The sequence below is a fragment of the Chamaea fasciata genome, unplaced genomic scaffold (genome assembly GCF_029207755.1).
Source record: "Chamaea fasciata isolate MVZ Bird 193981 ecotype frontalis unplaced genomic scaffold, bChaFas1.0.hap1 SCAF_1, whole genome shotgun sequence".
Lineage (NCBI taxonomy): Eukaryota > Metazoa > Chordata > Aves > Passeriformes > Sylviidae > Chamaea > Chamaea fasciata.
In genome coordinates this window covers 100,731,255-100,752,709 of record NW_027094086.1, presented here as the reverse complement: position 1 = coordinate 100,752,709, position 21,455 = coordinate 100,731,255, and the positions used below count along the sequence as shown (strand labels likewise).

The 21,455-nt window shown below is 37.6% G+C and overlaps 1 protein-coding gene across 5 annotated transcripts in view; it reads left to right on the top strand.

Annotated features, from left to right (window-relative positions):
* CDK13 (cyclin dependent kinase 13) overlaps positions 1-19,744 on the top strand; it is a 44,844-nt gene extending 25,100 nt beyond the window's left edge. The window contains exons 6-14 of one of the 5 annotated variants that reach the window (XM_066191019.1): positions 1,650-1,839; positions 4,326-4,382; positions 7,088-7,189; positions 7,307-7,384; positions 9,478-9,594; positions 10,522-10,653; positions 12,976-13,127; positions 16,233-16,796; positions 17,887-19,744. In XM_066191019.1, the coding sequence (XP_066047116.1) occupies positions 1,650-1,839; positions 4,326-4,382; positions 7,088-7,189; positions 7,307-7,384; positions 9,478-9,594; positions 10,522-10,653; positions 12,976-13,127; positions 16,233-16,796; positions 17,887-18,743 (2,249 nt within the window). In that variant the 3' untranslated portion in view covers positions 18,744-19,744. Of the gene's footprint in view, positions 1-1,649; positions 1,840-4,325; positions 4,383-7,087; positions 7,190-7,306; positions 7,385-9,477; positions 9,595-10,521; positions 10,654-12,975; positions 13,182-16,232; positions 16,797-17,886 lie in introns of all 5 variants that reach the window. The other 4 variants (XM_066191010.1, XM_066191036.1, XM_066191027.1 and 1 more) reach the window with 4 other exon arrangements.
* The last annotated feature ends 1,711 nt before the right edge of the window (positions 19,745-21,455 follow it).

The window sequence follows — 21,455 nt, the reverse complement described above, 5'->3', positions numbered from 1 at the left end:
TTGAGCTGACATCCTCTGAAGGGCATATCTAGGTTATTCTGACACTGCAGTATTAATATGAGGTGTTTTGTTTTGAGGCATTTTAAAATGTCATGGTTCATACTCCAGTCATCATTGAAGTAGATCTAACAGCAGATTGCCGGCTATCTAATTTGAAAAGACCAAGATTAGGAGCCTCTGTGCTTTTCCATGTTGAACCGGTGAACTGGATTGGTGAATTCAGTTATGTAAATAGTAACACAGCAGACTTTGGATTATTCATAGCTCTTAATATTTCCCTGTCTCCTTGTGAAGTGATGGATGGAGTTGTGTTGTGCCTGCTTGATTCACCTCCTGTTTCACCCCCTCTGAACACAACAGCAGGGATATTTTATGATGAGCATTTTGCTTTCTCTGTATAATACACAACAGGACAAAAGGACCCAAGTCAAAAACAATGAACTCTCTGATGTCTTACACAATGGCCTGTGCTTTAGCTGATGTATGCTGATCATTGTTAGAAGTTTAACACTTACTGTATGAGTAATCTTCCTGAATAGCAGGTGGACCTAGCACTCTTTTTTCCCTTTTCAGCTAGCAAACGAGAAAAGGAGTCAGTTTATTAGAATGTGGCCATGTATGTGTGCAGCTTCTGTCAAGCTGACTTCCCGTTATTGCTCCAAGACTTTCACTAGTTCTTGAAACTAGCTGAAACTAGTTGAAACTTTTTTTAGGAACAAGAACACATAATGAGTTCTTGTTGGGTAGAAGCCATTTGTAGTGGTAGATTTAAGGAGGTTTTGGAAATCCAAGGTAGACAGATCCACTTGAATGTGGTTTCTGCATTGCTTCCTTTGCTCTGCAGCGGCTGCACTGTTCTGTGTGTCCCAGGGTGAAGCAGGGAAAGAATTGAAGTACTGAAAAGTAGATTGTACTGGAAATGGTTGTGTTGGAAATTGGTTATTGCTAATTCTGAATCACTCAACACTTTTCCTCTTTGAGTGCTTATATGTATCAAAGAGCCTTGGCTTTAATAGCTTTTATTAGTAGAATTATACAAGCTGATGTGAGATAAGTACAGATTCTCTTGCATGTGGCAACTTAAAATATGAAGTCGGTCTTTGCAGAGCTGCTTTTACTAGTAGGTTAGTTCTGCTTTCTGATTTTATCCTGTCTTATAGGTGTTCTGAGTCTGAGAAGGGCAAGTTGATTTCTGACCCAGTTGCTCAGAAATCTTTAGAAAAAGTTAATCATTGAGTCATGAAAGATGAAGAATAATGCACAGTAATGCTTGTATATATTTTGTTTCTAGATTTCTCTCCCAACTTTACGTAGGTAATATTAACACAGTTAATTTTTCTTGAAATAAAATGGATGGAGATTGAGAGCTGTAGGGAGAGCACATATTCTTCTAGCCTAAAGCACCATGTGGTAACATTATTTTTCTTTTCACAGACATTTGACTAGTATAATTGTTTATATGGAACAGCAATTTATTAAAACTTTTCACTGTACTGTATTTCATTGGACGTGAGATACAGCTGTAAATCTAAGCAGTTGTATGAAAAATGCTTCTGACTTTGAAAAGTAGACACCAGCAATGCTTTGGACTGCTGTTAAATCAGTTTTTCTGTCTGTGTTTCTCCTACCCTTTCCTTTTCTTTTCGTAGGTGCATTTTACCTGGTATTTGAATATATGGACCATGACTTGATGGGACTTCTGGAATCTGGTTTGGTTCATTTTAATGAAAATCATATTAAATCTTTTATGAGACAGCTGATGGAGGGCTTGGCCTATTGCCACAAGAAGAACTTTTTGCACAGAGATATCAAATGTTCAAATATTCTACTAAATAATAGGTATGGATGTTACTTAAAAGTACGTAACAAAAATTGTATGTTAACACCATCTTTAAATTGTTCTTTCAGTCTTCACAGTTCGCCTGATTGGTGGCATTAGCAAAACCTATTTTTTAAATTACCTAGTTTCTTTAAAATCACTTGCAAAATACTAATCCAGCAATGTTCCTGTTTAACACTGGAGCCTGCAGCTGTGTATTAAACTTAATTTATGTTAAAGGAGATGACTCAGTTTTAATCCTGCTAAGTCAGAGTACCAGGGGAAAACTATCTGGGTTCAAGTATATTGAAACAGAATTGTAGGATGTAAGTGTTTGATTTGTATTTTTTCTGCCTTCTCATTTCAAGATCAAAGTGTGGCTAGGCTGGTTCTTCATGACAGTTCTGAGGTCCTTGTCATCATCAGTCAGGATGATGCTTTAAAAGAGTATTTGATCAGGCATGTTCAAACATGCCTTAACTTGCAGTTGATAATTTGTTTCTCACTACTTTAACACGTTGTAATTACAAATCATATTAGTAAGTGTGGTGTTTTCCATGTGCAGCAGCAGCAACAAATAAAAAGCCAGTGTGAAGGTAGTGGATGACTTCATTACCAACTGCTGAGCATCATAACCTGGAGTACTAAATCCAGAGAGCAACATAAGAGCAAGCTCTGTAACAGCAAAAAAGGGTATAGTTAAAAAAAAGAGCAGGTAGTCAAATTTGTTGTCATAGGAAGTTTTCTGGGTAGTGTCAGGAGTTTCAAAAAAGATGAGGCATATTCAAGGATAGGATCATTAACACTTGCTATATGGGAATGGACAGGGATCCCTATTTTAGCAGCCTTATCACAATGATTATGGGTCATGGTTAAGTATGAAGAAGATGAGCTCCAAAGAGAGTGGGTTTGCATGTTCTCCCTAAAAATATACTGCTGCTGTTGGAGATGAAATACTGGGCAAAATGGATCAAGGGTCTATTTTGATAGGCCTATTTCTCTCCCAGCTTTCTCCAAATTAAATTTTCCATTTCTTCCTCCTTTTTCCCTTAGAGCAAACTAACACTGGACTACTTTCAGCTCTGTATTCTACCGCAGCCTTGCCAGATTATAATACAGATTCTTAAACACATGTACACATTTCTCCCCATTACTCAGCGTACCCACCCACTGAATTTTATTGCCTGCTCATCTCCAGGGTTAAAGTTTCTGTGCGCACCTTTGGGAACTCAGAAGCTGGGTGTAACTTGACAATGGAGAAGAGTGCCTTATGGTAGGAGGAGGAGCTTGTTATTTTACTGTGCTCTCCAATTCAGGTTACAGAGTTGGGCTTTTTCCTCCTAGGATAGTGTCTGAGCATCCTTAGATTTTTCCACCAGTAGCAGAAAACTTGATAGTAAATCTGAATAATTTTAACCAGTGTTTCAATAATATTACCAGTTACGGCCTGAAGCCAAACATGTCGATTATGTATCTTTTACGTAGGCAGCTTCCACGAATTTTTGAGCAATTACATTTATCTTCTACAAATACATTCTCAGAAATATGCATGTAAATTTGAGGAGAACATTCCTTTGTTTATGGGTATTCTCCAAGAAATCAGAGTAAGGGTCTTAGGAGAAAAGTGGTTGGAAACTATAACCTATAACCTAAAAAGTGGATGGAAACTGTAACAATGATGTATTTTATCATCACAAAATGGTCATGCACATGCTGTAACCACAAAATCATCATGCTAGCAGCAAATCTTGCCATAATTTGGTAAAATAACATGTATTTGAAAGTCATGGGAGTTAGAAAAGTTAATCAGTACAGAAAAGGAAAACCACATATAACAGTCCAACATTCATTTTGTGTATTAGAGAAGCTTGCAGATAGCTTTCTGTTTTGAATCATCCAGACTTCACAAACAGTGGGAGTTTCTAGTCATAGAGCAGTGCCTTTTAGCTGTGGGAACTGCCAGGCAAGAGCTCTGTGTCTACTACTCTTCCTCTCATATATGGAAAAACTCAGGAATGGGTTAAGATTTATGTCATTCAGTAAGGTGGCTGCTAACAAAAATAGAAGCCCTTATCTGGTTGGTCACCCTGATGTAAAGGCTGTATTTAAAATGTACAAGCACAGAACAGGACTTCAGTGGCTTCCTAGAAGGAAGTATGACTGCTGGTAGTTGTTTGCTGTACAAATGCTCATGCTAGCAATAAGGCCTGAGAAAATAGCAGTTTCTTCCCTTAGTTTTTTCCTGTAGAGTTACTGACTGGAGTGTTTTATGGTATAGACCTAAATTTTGACTAACATTCAGTAATGTAAATGCCATGTGATAAGCATACCTAATTTTGCTTACTTGCTTACTGAAGAGAAGCAGAGATAGCAGAGCATTGCCTCTTCATTAATGTGGCTTGGTGAAGATCAGCTGCAGCTGTTTCAGTCTTAAACTTTACCTGATTTTGGGGGAAGGAAGCTTAACAGGATTAACCACTAAAAAATTCTTTGCTTTTTCCACCAGAGGGCAGATAAAGCTCGCAGATTTTGGGCTTGCTCGGCTGTACAATTCCGAAGAAAGGTAAGATACAATTATACTGTGAAAAAGCATTCAGAAGTTTAATCTTTTTGTCTAACTATTATGAGGGACAGAAGACTGTTTTGTTTAGGGGAAATGTTACTGTACTGTAATACAAGTAATTGCTTAGGAAAGTGAACGAAATACATGTTATCTTAGACTGCATAAAACCACAGAAGTCTCTTTGTGCGAGTGTATTACTTTTCCAGGTGTTCTGGATAAATAATGGTAGAGACTGGCCATATATTGATTGGAAATTAAGTTACACTCCTAAGTTTCTGGTCCTGTAAACCCTGAGGTATTTTTCTTCTGTTGGTATACCAAAGATGTTATTTAGGGAAAGAAAATTTTTTTCTTTTTGCTGACACAAAGTATCATACAATTCCTATTCAATAAGCATTACTTTTGTGTACGATTTAACTTTTCAAGAAGTTCATTGTATTCTATAGGCAGTCAGTCCTGGTGAATCTGCTGGAAACAGATATACAAGTTTAAATAAAAATTATTCTGAAACTTCTTGTGACTTGTGCTTCTGTTGTTCTTGGCTTCCTTATGCTCATACTCCAGGAAACAGGTGCACATTTTTTTTTATGATTAAGGACTTTAGTATTTACTTTGTAATGTAGTATTTGTCGTGTGGAACTGACTTTCCAAAATCCAGGCTGAATGTTCACTACAGTAGTATGTCCATGAAGTGGTTGGATATGGAGATGGTTGGATACATGAGTTTATTTTGATTTCTGCATGTCTAATTTGGGAAATAATATCCATAATGCTAGCTTTATGGGTTCACTGTTTTCTACACAGCTCTTAGCTTGTTGATAAATGTTAGCATTAGTTTCACTGAGCTGTTGTCTCAGAACTCTTATTTCAGGAAAATATGCTTAAGTACAGTTATGAAAACTGATGAGTATTATAGGATATTATACATAATATAAAGTGAAATAATCTTAAGCATCTGCTAGCTAAGTATTTTTTGGTTTGGATCTACTTAATAATAAAAAGATCGTGCTTTAACGTGCACCAAACCAGCCTAATGGTTTTTTTCCCCTCTGGGTTACCATGTTTTGCTTGGTTTTTTTAATGTCTGTTTTTAAAATAATTCAAATTTTTTTTGCAAAACTCACTGTTCATTAAGGATTAGAGGTTCAGTGTCCTTATAATGCCAATAACCTATATCACTTTACATGAAACAGCAACATTATTGTGCCATTATGCATAAAGGAAACCAAGATTAAGATTTAATTAAGCTAGCTGATAGAATTGCCAGTTGAATAGGGGGGAATAATTAGAATCTCAGTAGATTTTTGACAATTATTTGTCATTGATTTTCCTGACCTGCAGTAAAAGATGTAATTTATGTGTATCAATGAGTTTGTAATAGCTGCTGTTTTTAATTCATATACTTTGTGTTTGGTTTACTGTTGTTTAGAATTTAATACTGTTTGAAAGGGTACAGAACTTAGTATGATGGGGAGGAAATAAAAATTTAACTTTTAGTAAATTCACATTGTTTGTTGTAGTTGTGCTCCTTTAAATGTTACTCTGGTAGATTTAATGTGTTTGGAGTAGAAGGTATGACAGATTGCATGACAACTGTTCAAAAAAATCACCATAAGCTAACACATGAGCCATGTATCTGTAGAGATAGTCTATACCATGTAAACTTTTCACAGGGGAATGCTTGCTTCAGAGATAGATATGATAAATGATGGAATTGTTTCCAAAAACATGCCACCTTTTAAAAAGGAATTGGAGTTATGTGTGTTAATGAAAGGACTCAGATGATTTTACAGAAATGATACCTGTACTACTGAGAATGCTATAAGAGCTTGTTAGGCTTCATTCTGTGGTTGTCCCTACTTAATGTTACTCTGTTTGGAGTTACCTAGTGTTGGAAGCAGTGAGAAACTGAAAAAAACCTGAAAGAATTCTGGAATCACTTTTAAAGCACCCTGGTTGAAACAAACCAAAATCAAACATCTCTTTTCTGCTTTCTGTTCTGAACTGTTGATGCTGTAGTTCAGCCTGTGCACACAAAACAAACAAACAACAACAACAACAAAAAAACCCCTGTGTCTGCATTAGTAGAACTCTTTGCTATAGTGGGAGGATGGAAAGGATTATTCACAGTGACCAAAATTTCTGGTTAGAGCTGTGGACAATTAAAGATGTTGTGAAATATAGGAAGATCCTAGAAGCATTCCAGGCTTTGGAGTCAAAATTGGTGAATGATGTAGTTCCAGAAAAAGGCTTCTATGGATAAAACTCTTTTGCTCATACTTAAAGAGGGAAAAGTGACTTTTTTTCTTCTTTTTAAAGTGTTTGTAGAGGTCCTATATTCAGTATGGTAATAGCCAATAGCTGGGTAGAAGGTACTGGTTTTATGTAAGCAGGTCCTGCTCCTGAAATGACTAACAGTATCATAAATATACAGTATTGCTTTCTGAATAGTAATGGAGATGCAGAGTTCACATAGCATCAAGGTGGCTGTGTGATTGTTTTTTATACCTTCATTCTGACTTCTTGTAGCCTTCATCAGGCAATTGTTTGCTTTTGTGCTGTTACAGCTTTGCAGGACTAAAATTAAAAGAGAGTGGAAGATTATACTGTTCTTAAACAGCATCACAGCAGTCCTTAAGGTATCATTTTTTCAGAAGTGTGATCATACTAAAATGATAGTCCTCTCTTTTTCCTCCTTCCAACAGCCGACCATATACCAACAAAGTTATTACATTATGGTATCGGCCTCCTGAACTTCTCCTTGGGGAAGAAAGATACACACCAGCTATTGATGTCTGGAGCTGTGGGTAAGAGTTTGGATAGAAGCATAGCAAGGATAAAAACAAGCCAAAAATAAATCTTAAAGTTTCTATCAATTTGTACTGAAAGCCATAATGATGGAATTTTGCAAAACTGTTTTACAGCTGTATCCTGGGTGAACTTTTTACAAAAAAGCCAATATTTCAAGCAAATCAAGAACTTGCTCAGCTGGAACTCATAAGGTAACTAGCAAGCACTGCTACATAGTAGGTCCCTCATAAACTGACAAGTTTCTTTTCTTAGTGTTACAATTTGAGGTAGTGCACTGCAAATACTTAGAAGTGCTCGGTTCCTGCCCCAAGTGAGATGTTAGAGGTTTTGAGGGGCCTGTAACACAAATGTCTTTGGCACAGACATGAAGGGTTTTTTGTGAGTGTTCTGTGTTCCTAGCAATGTACATGACAAGTAAGATGCATTTCTGTAGAGTAGCTGGAGTTGCCTATAGCTGAAATTGTAAAGAGAGAGTAATCAAAATGCTTGTAATTTTTAAGATATTGCAACTTGTGTGCAACAAATCCAAATGAGAACATGGACAATAATAAGGACTAGTGGGATTTGGGAGGAACAGGTATTTGGCATGCTGTTGTCCATGAGTTCTTGTTTCAAGTCTACCATGTACACACCTGGGCTTTTATTATTTTGTGGGAATATTTCTGTTCCCTTAAAAACTTCCAGACATTTGGTGGAGATAAAAATTCTGTTTCTTTCCTCGTTCTCAATAAATCTTAGAATGATAAGTATTTAATTCAGTGGAACCTGAGCATCTTTTTCTTTCCATTTATTCAGCAAGCAAAATTTGCTCTTGATTCTGATATTATAATTGACATTGTAAATGAGATGTGCTCTTCCTAGAAACAAGGGGAAAATAGAGTGAGTCCTACAGAACCTACAGAAAGTGAAGTAAATGGTCAAATTACCTTAATAAAAAATATTACTGTTATGTATTGAAATGTTTTTCAAAACAAATTGAACAGTAGCATGTTTCTGTGTAATGTGTTATTAGCTGGCCTGAAAAAATGAAGGTTTTAGGAGGTTCACAGCAGATCAGTGGTCATTTTTGGCGTAAGAAGAATTAAACTCATAAGTTTAGGAATTTTTGGTTTTGAGCACTAGATGGCATTGAAGCACATGAGAATGAGTAATTCAAAACTTATCTTTCTTTGTTTTATCTCTGGTACAAAACTCTAAAACTTTGTGATATCCTTCTACTGGAAGCTTCTGTTTGTAGCTCATTTCTCTTCTTCACTGATGCTATGCATTTTTTTCTGTTTAAACATAACATACCAGTTTTATCAACATCTGTGCTGTGATCATGTTGCAGTCAACAATTCTACATTTATCTTTTCAAACTTTATCAAAGATAGAGCTGAAGTACATTCTGATAGTAAGAGATTTATTATTTTTATTCTTCCTCCTGAAAATTACATACCCCAACCAGGCTAAAGTCAGATGCACCTGGGGCATAATGAATAGATTGTTAAGTCTCTTACACTAGCCATTAAAATCTTACAAAAAGGAGGGCTGAACTAGGGAAATGTATTTGCAAGATGTCCTTTTATGACTGCCTGCATCAGAATTTGAAACCTTGCATATATGGAAGTATCTTGCTAGTTCTGCTCAGAAGTGTGGTGTTGATTAACTTGTGCTTAGCCATCCTTGGTTGGAAAAAAGGATGGGGTTGGAATATGAGGCATAAGAGTAAGTATGGGCAGCTCCATTTGTGGAGGTAGATGAGGCTTGAGACATAAAACTCATAACTGAAGTACAAAATACAGAGGTTTTCTAGTGGTTTCTGTCTTTAGGACTTACTGAATTGTTTGCGGTTTTTTTCCATTATGTCTTCAGCATTAAATAAATTCACAGTGAAAACTGCTTTTTCACCTATTTGGTATATTTCTTCAGTGGGGTTGGGAGCTAAGGACATAAAAGTTACTCTATATGTGGACTATCCAGTTCTTCCAGTCACATACCTGGAGTAGTCTTCAGATGTAGTTGGTTAACTTTTTCAAAACATTTGTGTAGAGGATGTATGGGCTGGACTGAGGCAGAAAACAGTCAGTTTAGTCTGTGTGGGGTGATTGCCCTTTGTAGGCAATTCACCATTTTTTTAATGGTGTTGGGCATTTGACAATGGAGAAATTTTAGCTAAAAATAACCTGAACATGAAAACTGATAATTATTTTTGTTTTCACTGTACTTTCAAGAATAAAAATGACAGCTGTGCTCACTTGTGGTTTTGGACCTCATACTCTTTTTTCCCTTCTTTTTGGTGCAGCCGAATTTGCGGGAGTCCTTGTCCAGCAGTGTGGCCTGATGTTATAAAATTAGCTTATTTCAACACAATGAAACCAAAGAAGCAGTATCGTCGAAAACTGAGAGAAGAGTTTGCTTTGTAAGGATGAAGAATTAGTTTAGTCAACTGTAGTAGCATTAAGCTTTCCTGGAGACTTTATGAACTTCAGTATTTTGTGGAGAACAAGCACAGATCAAGTGTAAAGAAAAATGGCTTTAGGTTCCCATGATACCCACAGAGCTTGTATTAACTGTTATTTAATAGGAGCATCAAGAAGAGGAAAGAAGGTCCTAAAATTTCAGCCACCTGTCAACTTTCACTTAAGGAAACATTTGTTTGGTACACCTGCTTGTTGCCCTGTCCAAAAACCAGCTCAGAATACTTAATTGTTTTTTATTGGTAAAACTGGCTACAGCTGAATATGTAGTCTGGTTAACATTAGAATCTTTTGGGTCACAAATTCATTCAACACAGAGGAGTTACCTGAACTGTATGTTCTAAAGTACTACCATTGGACTAGTTTTGTGCGTATATCACAAGTGAAAGGTATGGAAAACAGCTGTAAGCTTATTTTAAAGGGGTTGTTCCCCTCCTTCAGGGACAGTGGGCTTCAAGAGAAATGCATCATCCTGTTCATACTAATGAGACTAATATCTTTGAAGCAATAGAATTATTGTCTATGGAGTCAAAAGTCCAACTCCCTGGTGTTAAATTCCAAAATCTAGAGTAACAATATAGTCTTGGCTTTAAAATGCTGGTGTGGTTTTTTGTAAGGACAGGGTTTCAAGCAATGAAACGACACAAGGCAAAGAAAGCTTGGGTTATATAATAGCACAGGTAGTAAAAGGTGAAGTTTATTTCTGCCTCTTACTGTCAAGCTCAGGTTGTGGGTGCATTTTGTTAGTATGTAAGTTACCTGAGTACTTAATGACCATCTTGGAAGGGATGTATTAATTAAAGTTTTCCCCAGATGTGTATGATACAAAAGAAAGATGTGACGCTTTCCTCTGTTTTGCACTTTTGTAGCATCCCACCGGCTGCATTAGATTTATTTGATTACATGCTTGCCCTGGATCCCAGCAAGCGCTGCACAGCTGAACAAGCTCTTCAGTGTGAGTTTCTGCGAGATGTGGAACCATCTAAAATGCCTCCTCCAGAGTAAGTAATTTCCACTGGTAATGCTACTGACCTCTAGGAAGTGTGAACATGCACTGATTTCAGTAACTTCATTGTGGTTCAGTAAAGGAGATAGTGGCAGAAATGTTGGCATATACAGTTGTCGAAAGGTGATTCTGCAGTAAAATGCTTGTGTAGCTAAGTGACTCTTATATAACAGATAAGAGTTGATTTGTCATTCCTCGAACTAGTTATTGAGTTACTACCTTTAAAGAAAATACTCTTCTGTGAATGCTTCTAATATTTAAAAAGTATCATTTCCCTTTTATCTCAGTTTATCAGTGTCTGCTTTTTCCAGGGATTTTGAGGTCCTCCATGAATCTGAATTGCTTTCTTTGATGATAGTATGACACTGGGTATAGAGTTCTGCACAGGTACCTGAGAGTTAAAGTGAAATACAGTAAATTGTTTCATGAGCCAGATGAGAGCCTTGGTTTTACAGGCAGGAAAAGTGGAATTGTGCAGGGTTGTTGCTGTGAGTTTCTCTAGGGGAAATATATTGCAGTGTCCTGTAGGATTTTTGCAGTGACTTTGCAGCCATTTTAATCAGTAGAAATCATATTTAATCAGTAAAAATCATATTGGAGCATGTTCTGAAGAAAACAATGAAAAGGTACTAGGGAATCTGCAGGTCTCATTCTTTCCTCAATATTGCTGTCAGAACATAGAATCTATGATACTGGTTGAGTAAACTGAACTTTCAAGGCAGTCTGTACTGATTTCTTTTTATCTAAGGGTTTTTTATCTAAGGATTTTATTAAAATTCTTTCTAGACTTACCTTTTACATACACAAGGTTGTTAAACGTTATACACTGTGGTCCCTGCCCACCTCACCCATTCTGTGTGAGGTGGGCAGGGACCACAGTGTTGTCATATGGTCCAGCCTCCGAGCTCAAGCAGGGTCATCCCAGAGCACGTGGCACAGGATTGTGTCCAGGTGGTTTTTGAGTATCTCCAGTGAGGGAGACTCCGCAGCCTCTCTGGGCAAACATTACTGAAACATGAGTCAAAGAGGTTTAATTGCCTGAATATGACTATATCACTGTGTGAAAATCAGAAATTGGCAATCTCAAGCTGTTTGCTGAAGTTTCAGGACAGCATGTTGCTTATGTGCATTTTAAAGTAAGTGAATGGGAAGATAATCTTTTTTTCAGGGATGTGGTAATACATGCATTCTAGAAACTGATATATGGAAATTCAAAACAAACTTGTCACTGGTATCCTTTTAAAAATTAGGAGGAACCACACTCACTTCTAGCATAGCACAGGAAGGTGTTGACTGTTCTCTTGAGAGACTGAAGTTCTGTTTTGGGAAGGAGCAACTGTTCATCCAAAGAAAGTGACATGCTGATTGGAATGACCATAGGATACTTCTCACAATGAGTTCTTCCTTCCAGTTGTTTTTTCAGAAAATATGTGGCAGGTGGAGGGAGACGATAAAGGCAACTGTTGTCATAATTGCCTTTCCAGTGTCTCTTGTAATTTGTCAGCTAATTTTTCCTTGTTCCTGGGTGACAGAACTGCTAGGATAGTTCATATGTAATAGGAAACCATAAACCACTATTTTTACTGCCCATCTCAGTATTTCTGTGCGTCTTTGTGTTCCTTAGGAAATCAGAATTGAGATGTCTGGAGGGAACTGTAATGGAAGAACAGAATTGGTGGCAGACAAGTTTCTTAGGAGAATTTTGCCTCTGCATTCATATGTCTTAAAGGATATCCCCTTGTTCTTCCTGATAACCCAGCTTTGTTAGTGACAAGTGATATTTATTCATGCAACTTATTTCTGCAACTTTTTCCCCTTTTTTCCCCCCCTATTTTTTTGGTTGCCTGAGCTGTACAGTGTAAATACTAGATAGCCGTGTCTGTTACTGTGGACAGATCTGTGACCTAATGACTCAGCAGTACTTTCATAAGCAGATAGAAGGACCCTGAAAAAAATGCTTTTATTTTGATATCTGGTAGTATGCAAGCTGTATTTCATAGAAACTGTGCAGCATTGATTTTGAAGTTTTGAATTACACAAATAATTAGAAAAACAATTCTCATTTTAAGACACCATTTCCCCTTTTCTGCCAGGAGGACTTGTGTTTCTGAAAGAGGCACTCAGTAAAGAGTCTTCAGCCAGAAAAAAGCAGGTCTGAGATTTTGCTGGCTTTTGAATGTGTTCTGATGCATTTCTGAGTTCTAGTAGGTTCACCTTTCAAAGGTTACATTCTGTATAATTTAAGTGCTTTTACCAGTATGATTAAAAAAAATTAAAAATAGAGATAAAACTGATTATCTCCAATCATTCTTTGCAGCCTTCCTTTGTGGCAGGATTGCCATGAGCTGTGGAGTAAGAAACGAAGAAGACAGAAGCAGATGGGCATGACTGATGATGCTACCGCAGCAAAAGTCCCTAGGAAGGATCTGTCTCTAGGCATGGATGAAAGTAGAACCAACACCCCACAAGGCATGCAAACTTCTTCCCAACTCAAAACTCAGGGCAGCTCTAGTGTAGCACTTGGTCAGTAATATTTTCAGTTCTTATAATTACCTACTACTTGGATTGCACCTGTAGAAATTTTAGATGTTATTTGCAGAGTATGGGCATCTCCTGGATTCTTGAGGGAGGAACAGTATTGTAAGTTTAATCTTTGTTACAAAAGATTTGCCTTTGCTTTTGGAAACATAAGTGTTCCTTTCCAATTATACCTAACTTTTCAGCCTGGTCAGAGCAACTAACTTGCTTGCTCTGTATTTTGAGGGAATTTTAGCTCTTGCTGATCGATAATTCTTTGGTAATTCCAGTAATTCCACAAGCCAGTGGTTGTTCAAAGTTTCTCACAATCTCCATAGATGGGATAAGCTTTTTGGTATTGATAAACTGATCAGAAGGCAGAGTTTAGAACAATTGTCATTTCAAATGAAACAGATGTGATCTGCATGTTATGTTAGTCTTCAGCTTTCCAGGTCATTGGGGCTAAATCAATTTGTAAAAAAAACCCCAACCCCCCCCCCCCCCCCCCCCCCCAAAAAAAAAACCCTCCCAAAACAAACAAACAAACAAAACCCCACCAATCACAACAACAACAACAAAAAAACCTACAAAAAAACCCCAAACATCAAAGCCACCTGCCCAGAAGCTGGTATAACACGAAGTCTCTGCCTCTGTGAATTGCACTGTCAGTAATTCTGAAACTTAACCAAAGTATCTTGCTTGAGAGAAGTTTTACAAATATAACAAAAAACGTAATGGTTCCAGTATGGAGAACATTTAAGATACTCAGCAGTTAAGTGATAGTTCCTACAAAATATGTAAAAATACAAAGAGTAACAACACCAAATGGATACCTGAAAGTTAAATGTACGACCATTTTTGATTGTGCAAAGTAACCATAAATCCTATGGCACTGATAAAGGAGTTCAGCTAAAAACCACAGTTTATGCATTCATAGCAGCTGACAGTTCTTTAATACTAACCATCTTGAATCAACCCTTAATTTAATAGTAGAGCAGAGCTCCAGGTGTTCTGTGTAAAGGTACATTGGAAGTAGTTATTTTGATTGTATTTTATTGCAATTTATTGCCTTTTGCTCCATTCATCTGGTTTCTCACTGTAGACCAGCTGTGAGATTCTGCTAATCCATATGTTTAGGCTAAAGTTTTGGCAGCATTTTCAAGAATAACTTTCTGTAACTTTTTCCCCATCAATGAAACTAAATTGGAAGTTTAAAGAGTCCAAAGGATAGTTGTTATCTTCTTTGTGCTTTTATAACAAATTAGCCTGATGAGAGACTACTGTTAGTCATTAATGCTGACTATGCCAAAAAACCTAAGCAAATAGAGAAGAAATCATTCAGACCTATATTGCTGTTTACCCATATGTACACAGAAAAAAATATGTCTAGATAGAAAAGAAGACAATTTATTTTTCAGTGGAGCATAGAGGCATTTCCTCTATTAAACAAAACACTTCTGTTTGTACACTTCTGCATTAAGCTGTAATGCACCTTAGATAATATTATTAATAAGACACATTATATAACTCCATGACCAAATGCATGCTTTAGCCAAAACTCTTGAATTTGTTTCTGAGCACCCTGAAAGGAGAGGTTAAAAAGCCACTGTATCAATTGTTAATGTTCTGATTCATGAATGGAACCCCTGGTTATTGCATTTTGCAGTTTAACAGGAACTGTTCAGAGCTCAATGATTTTGTTATGACATATTTCCCAGAATACAGGTTCCTGTTAGAATGAACTTAAAGCTAACCAAAGAGTATGGAATAGGTAGATTAGTTTCCCTGTTTGCCATTTTTTCTGATGAATTCTGATAAATTTTCACTGAATCTGAAAGACTGTTGAGTATACCATCCTCAGACGTGACAAAATCTTCCATTAATCACAACATCCGAGTGAGAGTCAGCAGTACAAGGCATAAGAAATTGTGATTTATTTTTTTGTATTGCTGAATAGAAGGTGGATTATATTCATATAGATACATAAAAATTTTGAAGTCCCTGGATCCTGCTTATGTAAGTTCCAAGTGCTCGTACCCTGGTGCAAATCCACAAGTAGAGTTGTGGGTTGTGGGTTTTGCAGCACTTTCCAGCTGTGCTGCTCTTAAATCTTGCAAGGCAAATACTTAATACTTTTGTTGTGTCATGCATGACTTCTAATTTGCTGTGAATTAGTATATTAGTGAGATAGCACAATGGCAAGGATAGAAGAGGTCTGAATGTGTTTGTGCTGACCTGGGTTTAGAAAAATTCAGAGCTCAGCTAGCCTGCTCACACACTCATTTTCTAATTTTTAACTGCTTTCTTCTCTAAGTCATTTGCTCATAGGGTATGTTGCAATCCATGCTGCTTCACTTCTTTCAAAATAAATCACGACAATGGGTGTTTGAAGCTGAGAAACTACTTTGATATTCAAACTTCCTTATTCATATTCCCCTGCATCTTCATAATCTGCTGTTGTTTGTGGCAAACTTCATTTAATTGAATTAAGTGTATATTGTCACGTATTTCCTGCTACTGAGTGATTGACTTCTTGTCCCTCAAAGTCAGCACTTCCTTTTGCACTTATACTGTGAGCTTCTAGGCCACCTAGAGCCAGGTCACTTGGGCAAGTGTTAAAACCGAGATGCTAAGTTAGAATGGATTGGAATATGTTTATAAATGGATTTTGCAGATGGCTACTTTTTAACAAGGGATTGTGATATGTCAAAGATAGGAAATTTTATGGGGATTGGAAGTCTTACAGCTGCCTAAAGCAGATGGCCTTGAGCCCCAGCTTATATATATTGTGGAAAATTGAGCTCCAGCTTGGTGTTTTTCAATCTGTCAAAGTGCCTGTGTGCACCTCATGGAAGTCACTTTGGTTATATTGGATCTTACTGTTCCATTTCCTATAGATACTCCCCAAAGACACATAATACATAAAAGCATTCCATTCCTGTGTTGTCCAAACCCGTGTTTTGCCAGTCCTATCAGCCATGCTAGATTAGTCGTCTTTTGAGTTTCTGAAATATTCCCGTTCTAAATAATACTTAAAACCACCTTTTTTGTCTTTAGCTAAAACAAGCACTGGACAGCAGTTAAACCAGAATGAAGTGGCAATCCTGCTAAACCTGCTACAGTCTAAAACAAGTGTTAGTTTGGCACAGTTTGCCCAAGTATTGAATATTAAGGTAAACCCAGAGACTCAGCAGCAACTAAATAAAATAAATCTTCCTGCTGGAATTTTGTCAGCAGGTGAAAAACAGTCAGAACAGCAGCAGCAGCAGCCGCCGCCACCTCCACCACCACCTCCAGAGCAGGAGCCTCTAAAACAGCTGATGGTTACGCAGCCCCCTGTGCCACCTGCTCAGTTGGGTCAGCCTAAAGTTGAGACTGATGCTGCCCAGGCAGCTGTGCAGAGTGCATTTGCTGTTCTTTTGTCTCAGTTAATAAAGGCTCAGCAAACAAAACAAAAAGATTTTGTGTTGGAGGAGAAAGAAAATGGATCAGGAAATGAAATGTCATTACAACTCAGGCAGCCTCCAGAGCCCACCACTCCTGTGTCTGTCAGCCGGGACGACGTGGAATCTCCGGCATCTGGCTACCCACATCTGATCAAGTCATTATACATGTCTGCAGGTACTGAAGGCCTTTATTGCTAACCAGCAAATACCTGGAGTACTGGAGATGTAATAGTTTACAAGTAGAGAATTAACATGTTTGCCATATGAATCTGTGTGAGTATAGGAGTTTAAATTGATTTGGTCATGTTTTATGTCTGGATCAGAGAATCTGTCTCTTAGTCTAACAGGTGCCGTGCAGACAGAGCAAACAATGATACCCAACCTAAGAGGTACACAAGTATTAGTGATGAAACATTGATCATTATTCTGGGGGTTGGGGTTTTCTTAGTGGTGATTGTAGTGGTGAAGACAGTCTTTTCTTGCAGATGCATAGATACAATTTGCCAGTTTTGACTGTGTGTTTTGATAAAGCTTATTTTGGCAAGACATTATGTTATTTGGGGTTTTAATGTTGACTAGAGCAGTTCCTTAGTGTCAAATTCAGTGATTACCTGTAACTGTCACACACCTAGCTAAAGATTTCCATTGAGGTATAGTAGTGGCTTCCATAGTCCTCCCACAGTTTAGAGCTCTGTTCATCTTTTTGGGTTGCAAATTCAGGTTTATTATGGTGGTTTATGTATTGTTTTGTGGTGTTCGCAGGTGTTAAAAGAAATATTCTGAAGTGCTTTGGGGCTGTTCTGGGAGGGGTTTGGGGGTTTTTTGAGAGGTGTGGTTTTTTATGTTTATTTTAAGCCTTGAGTTTTGCTGTTCTTTGATAGGGTGGCCTTTTGTTCCTTGAGACTTCTATCCTTATCCGTGAATCTTTCTTGATTCTTTTTTGAATTTTTAGTGTTTGTGTTGCTTGAGTTTTGTTCTGTTTTTTGGTTTTGCTGGGGTTTTTTTTTAAGGAGCTTGTACCTTTTTTCTTTAACTGAGTGCCTGGTAATCTTACTTTAAGGTGTAACCTGCATCATGCTCGTGACACAAATGAGCTGTTGCTAAATTTTGTCCAAAAGAATCGATATAATTACTGATAAATTTAACTAATAAATTCATGAAAATTGAAGTTGACAAACTATGTTTTTCCAGGAAGGAGTCCTTTCCTTTCTGGTCCTCTTTTTTGTATACTTTTATTCCAGAGCTTTTCTTTTTCATCTTCTTAGGTCAAGAGGATTTGGTTAGGCAGTCTGAGATGAGGCTTCTGAACCGAACACCTGAGCAGGAGCGCCCTCGGATCTTGCCTCCAGACCAGCGTCCCCCTGAGCCACCGGAGCCTCCGCCGCTTACTGATGAGGACCTTGATTACCGGACAGAGAATCAGCATTTGCCTATAAGTAACTCTTCAGGAACAGATCCTCACGCGGGAGTGAAAGCAGCTCTTCTGCAGCTGTTGGCTCAGCATCAAGCTCAGGCAACAAGGGAGGAGCCAGTACAAACAAGTGTGGATTATCAGGCTAGAGACTCCTATGTAACAGGCCCAGACTACAAGGATAACTTTGGATCATCATCCTTCTCATCTGCCTGTTACAGCTCTAGTGATGGAATAGGAAGTGGATCATCAGGAGTATTAGAAAGGAGGAGTTTCCTTGGAAACTCAGATATCCAGTCTTTGGATAACTACAGTACTGCTTCATCTCACTCTGGTGCTGCCCCTCCTCCATCGGCCTTTCCAGAATCCTTTCCCAGCTCAGTAACTGGTTACGGAGACATTTACCTCAACGCTGGCCCCATGCTGTTCAGTGGAGATAAAGACCATAGGTTTGAATACAGCCATGGCCCAATCCCAGTTTTGGGGAGCAGCACTGATGCTTCCGCAGGGCCAGAGAGTGCACACTCTTTGCCCACAAAGATGCACAACTATAGCTATGGAAGTAATTTACAGGAAAATCCCACTGGCATCAGCCACATGCATGGACAGACTTGGACTTCTCCTGCCCAAGGACCTGGCTATTCCCAAGGATACAGGGGACATATTAGCACATCTGCAGTGAGAGGGCGAGGCAGAGGATTACCATATTGAGTATCTGTTTTTCCTCAGGCACATCATTTTTATCTGGAAAAACTATTTTTTCCCTCCTAGCTGCAGTTTAAAGCAGCAGTTCAACAGACTTGAATAATATTAATTCAACAGCTTTATTTTTATGTGGAAAAGGGTCTTGCATACAGTAGGAAAAATTAAAAAATGCTTACAACTCATGCTGTCTAAAAACTAGATGACTTGATTGTACATGTTCACAAACTCTAGTTCTGACTTTTATTTTGTATTTTGGCAGTTTTAAGTGGTTGCTAAATTTAGGGACATCAGCTTTTTATGGCACTCTTTCAGATCTTCTGAACTATGCACATTTGTGCTTTTTTTGTAAGTTTGGACCAACTTTTATGTAAAAAAAAGAAATTTTACAACAATCAAAGCAGGGCACTGATTTATTTGGTATTTTTCTTTTTACAGAACTACCTTTAGTCAAAGGTCACTGTCAGTCTTTGCACTGCTTTCAGTGTTATTGTGGAAGGTGTACTTCGTGCTCATTTCAGATAATAAAACACAACCTTTCTCTTGATACAAAATTTTATAAATATTTGGTCAACTTTTTTTTTTCTTTCAAGAAAAAAGAAATGGGTGTTCTGGTAAAATGTTCTCTCCATCTCCCACGCTTGTTTATATAAAAACTGTTTTACTTGAATGGTAAGTGCCTTAACATGTAAGCTTAAGGTCTGCAAAAATTTGGAAGTACTTCATAGGTTGCTATGAACATAATGCCTAAACCTAGGTAATTAACAAGAGAATTCAGATAATAATAAGAAACTCAAACAGGTCATAATCTTGTGGTGTTTACTTGGCATGGGCCAGTTACTTAGAGACCTGATCTTACCTAGATAAAATTGTAATTTCCAAATTGAACTCCATGAGAAACATTGAAAGTGAGGAGAAGAATGAAGAGTGTAGTTTTTCCTTAGGTCCCTGTTGGAGCTGTAGTAAGTATTTTAGTTCCTCTGCCAAATAAACTACTTTATATGTCCTTACCAAGTGATGAAATAGTTTTTTTCTCTTAAATGTCAACAGCAGTAATTTCTTTACTTTGTGTGAAAAGCTGACACTTTTTGTCTTTTTACCCCAAGTACTGCATTTTAGGAAGTAACCAAAGGAAAAATGACCAGTATTTAAAGCAGTGGCAAAAATGTTTGACGCTAGTTGTAATTTGCTGTAAACTTGTGATTGTGCCAATTAATTGATTTTATATCTGCTATTCCACAGAACATTTCATAGTTGGAATTGAGTGTCTTGGAACAACTAAAATTATTATAGTTAAAACTCTTACCAAGAGCCACTCCTCATACTAATTACAACTTCCAGCATGTCTTTTTTTTGTTTGTTTCCTCTGAAAACAAGTCGTCTCTCTCCTGCAGAGAGGAGATATGGTTATAGCTTGCCTGTACGTAAAAGGACGTCTTGAAGCCCATATTTGAAACAATTTTCCAACTGATTATCCAGTTGACAAATCGGTACCTTATGTAACTGAGTGTTTAAATACTACTTTTTAAATAGTAAAATTTTCTACTTACACTATTACAAATGTCTTGTCAATGACTTTTTGGATTTTCAGAATGGAAACCAAAGCTGTTGGTGTTTTGTTTTAGTCGAAAATCCTGATGCACATATGGCTAATTCCCACACTATAGAGCATGGGCAAATTCCCTTTGCTAACTGTGTAGTGTTTGAGGATCTGGCAGATGAGGAATGGAGAGAGTCCTGCTGATTACGCCATCCCCAAGTCTGGCAGTTGCCTTCACTAGACAGAGTAGAAAATCCTGCTATCTAAAAATAAAAGTGACCAGGTCAGAAACAAATACTTACATCCTAAAAAGCCTGTGCTTAAGAAAGGCAAAAGCTTCACATGAGTGAGAGTGCACTGGACCATTTTTTCCTTGAGTAAGGACATCTCCATAGCATTTTTCTGCTAGTAAAATTTTAAAGATAAAAATCATTAGTGTCATTCAGATATGGACAGCGTTGGCTAAGGCTCTTTGTTTACTAATCTTTAAAAAACTCAAACCCACAAATATATGCACAGATTTTTTTTGTTGTTGTTTTTATTTTTTTTCCTAGAATCAAGCAAAAGACTTTGAAAGTTTGTATGCACTTATTTTCACTAAAGATGTGCAGTCTGGGGTTACTCACCTGCACTTCAAGTCTAACTGCAGGCAATAGTTGGCTTAAATCACAGGTAAGTTCAAATGGAAAGTAGATCTCAGAGAACTAAATTAATTGACTTCCAATATGAAATACAAGGAAGAAGTTGTCTCCTGCCTTCCCTTTTGGACATAAATTTTCAATGCAGAGAAGTCGATCCCCTCTGCCTGTGTAAATGTGTGTGCAGTTTCCTTACAGGCTGGCAGTACTCTCAGACATTGTTCCACCAGAATGGGTTTCAGTCTTTGGCCATGAAAAAGCCCCCCAACACAAGTAATCCTGACTGTCAGGAGAGTGGAGGTGCACTAAACAATTGACTTCCAGATGAATCAATAACAAAACTCTGGCATGCTGTAGCAGATGAATTCTGTACAATGACTTCTCCCCAGCTTAAGGATTACTAGCCTGTGACTTTGAACACTGCATTTGCCTGGGTCAGCAGTGTTGGGATAATTTGGAGGGAAAGTGAATGTATTTCCATATGTGATAACTGTGAAAAGGTTGCCTTCTCTGCAACCCAGGGAATCTTCTTGAATCTTTTGC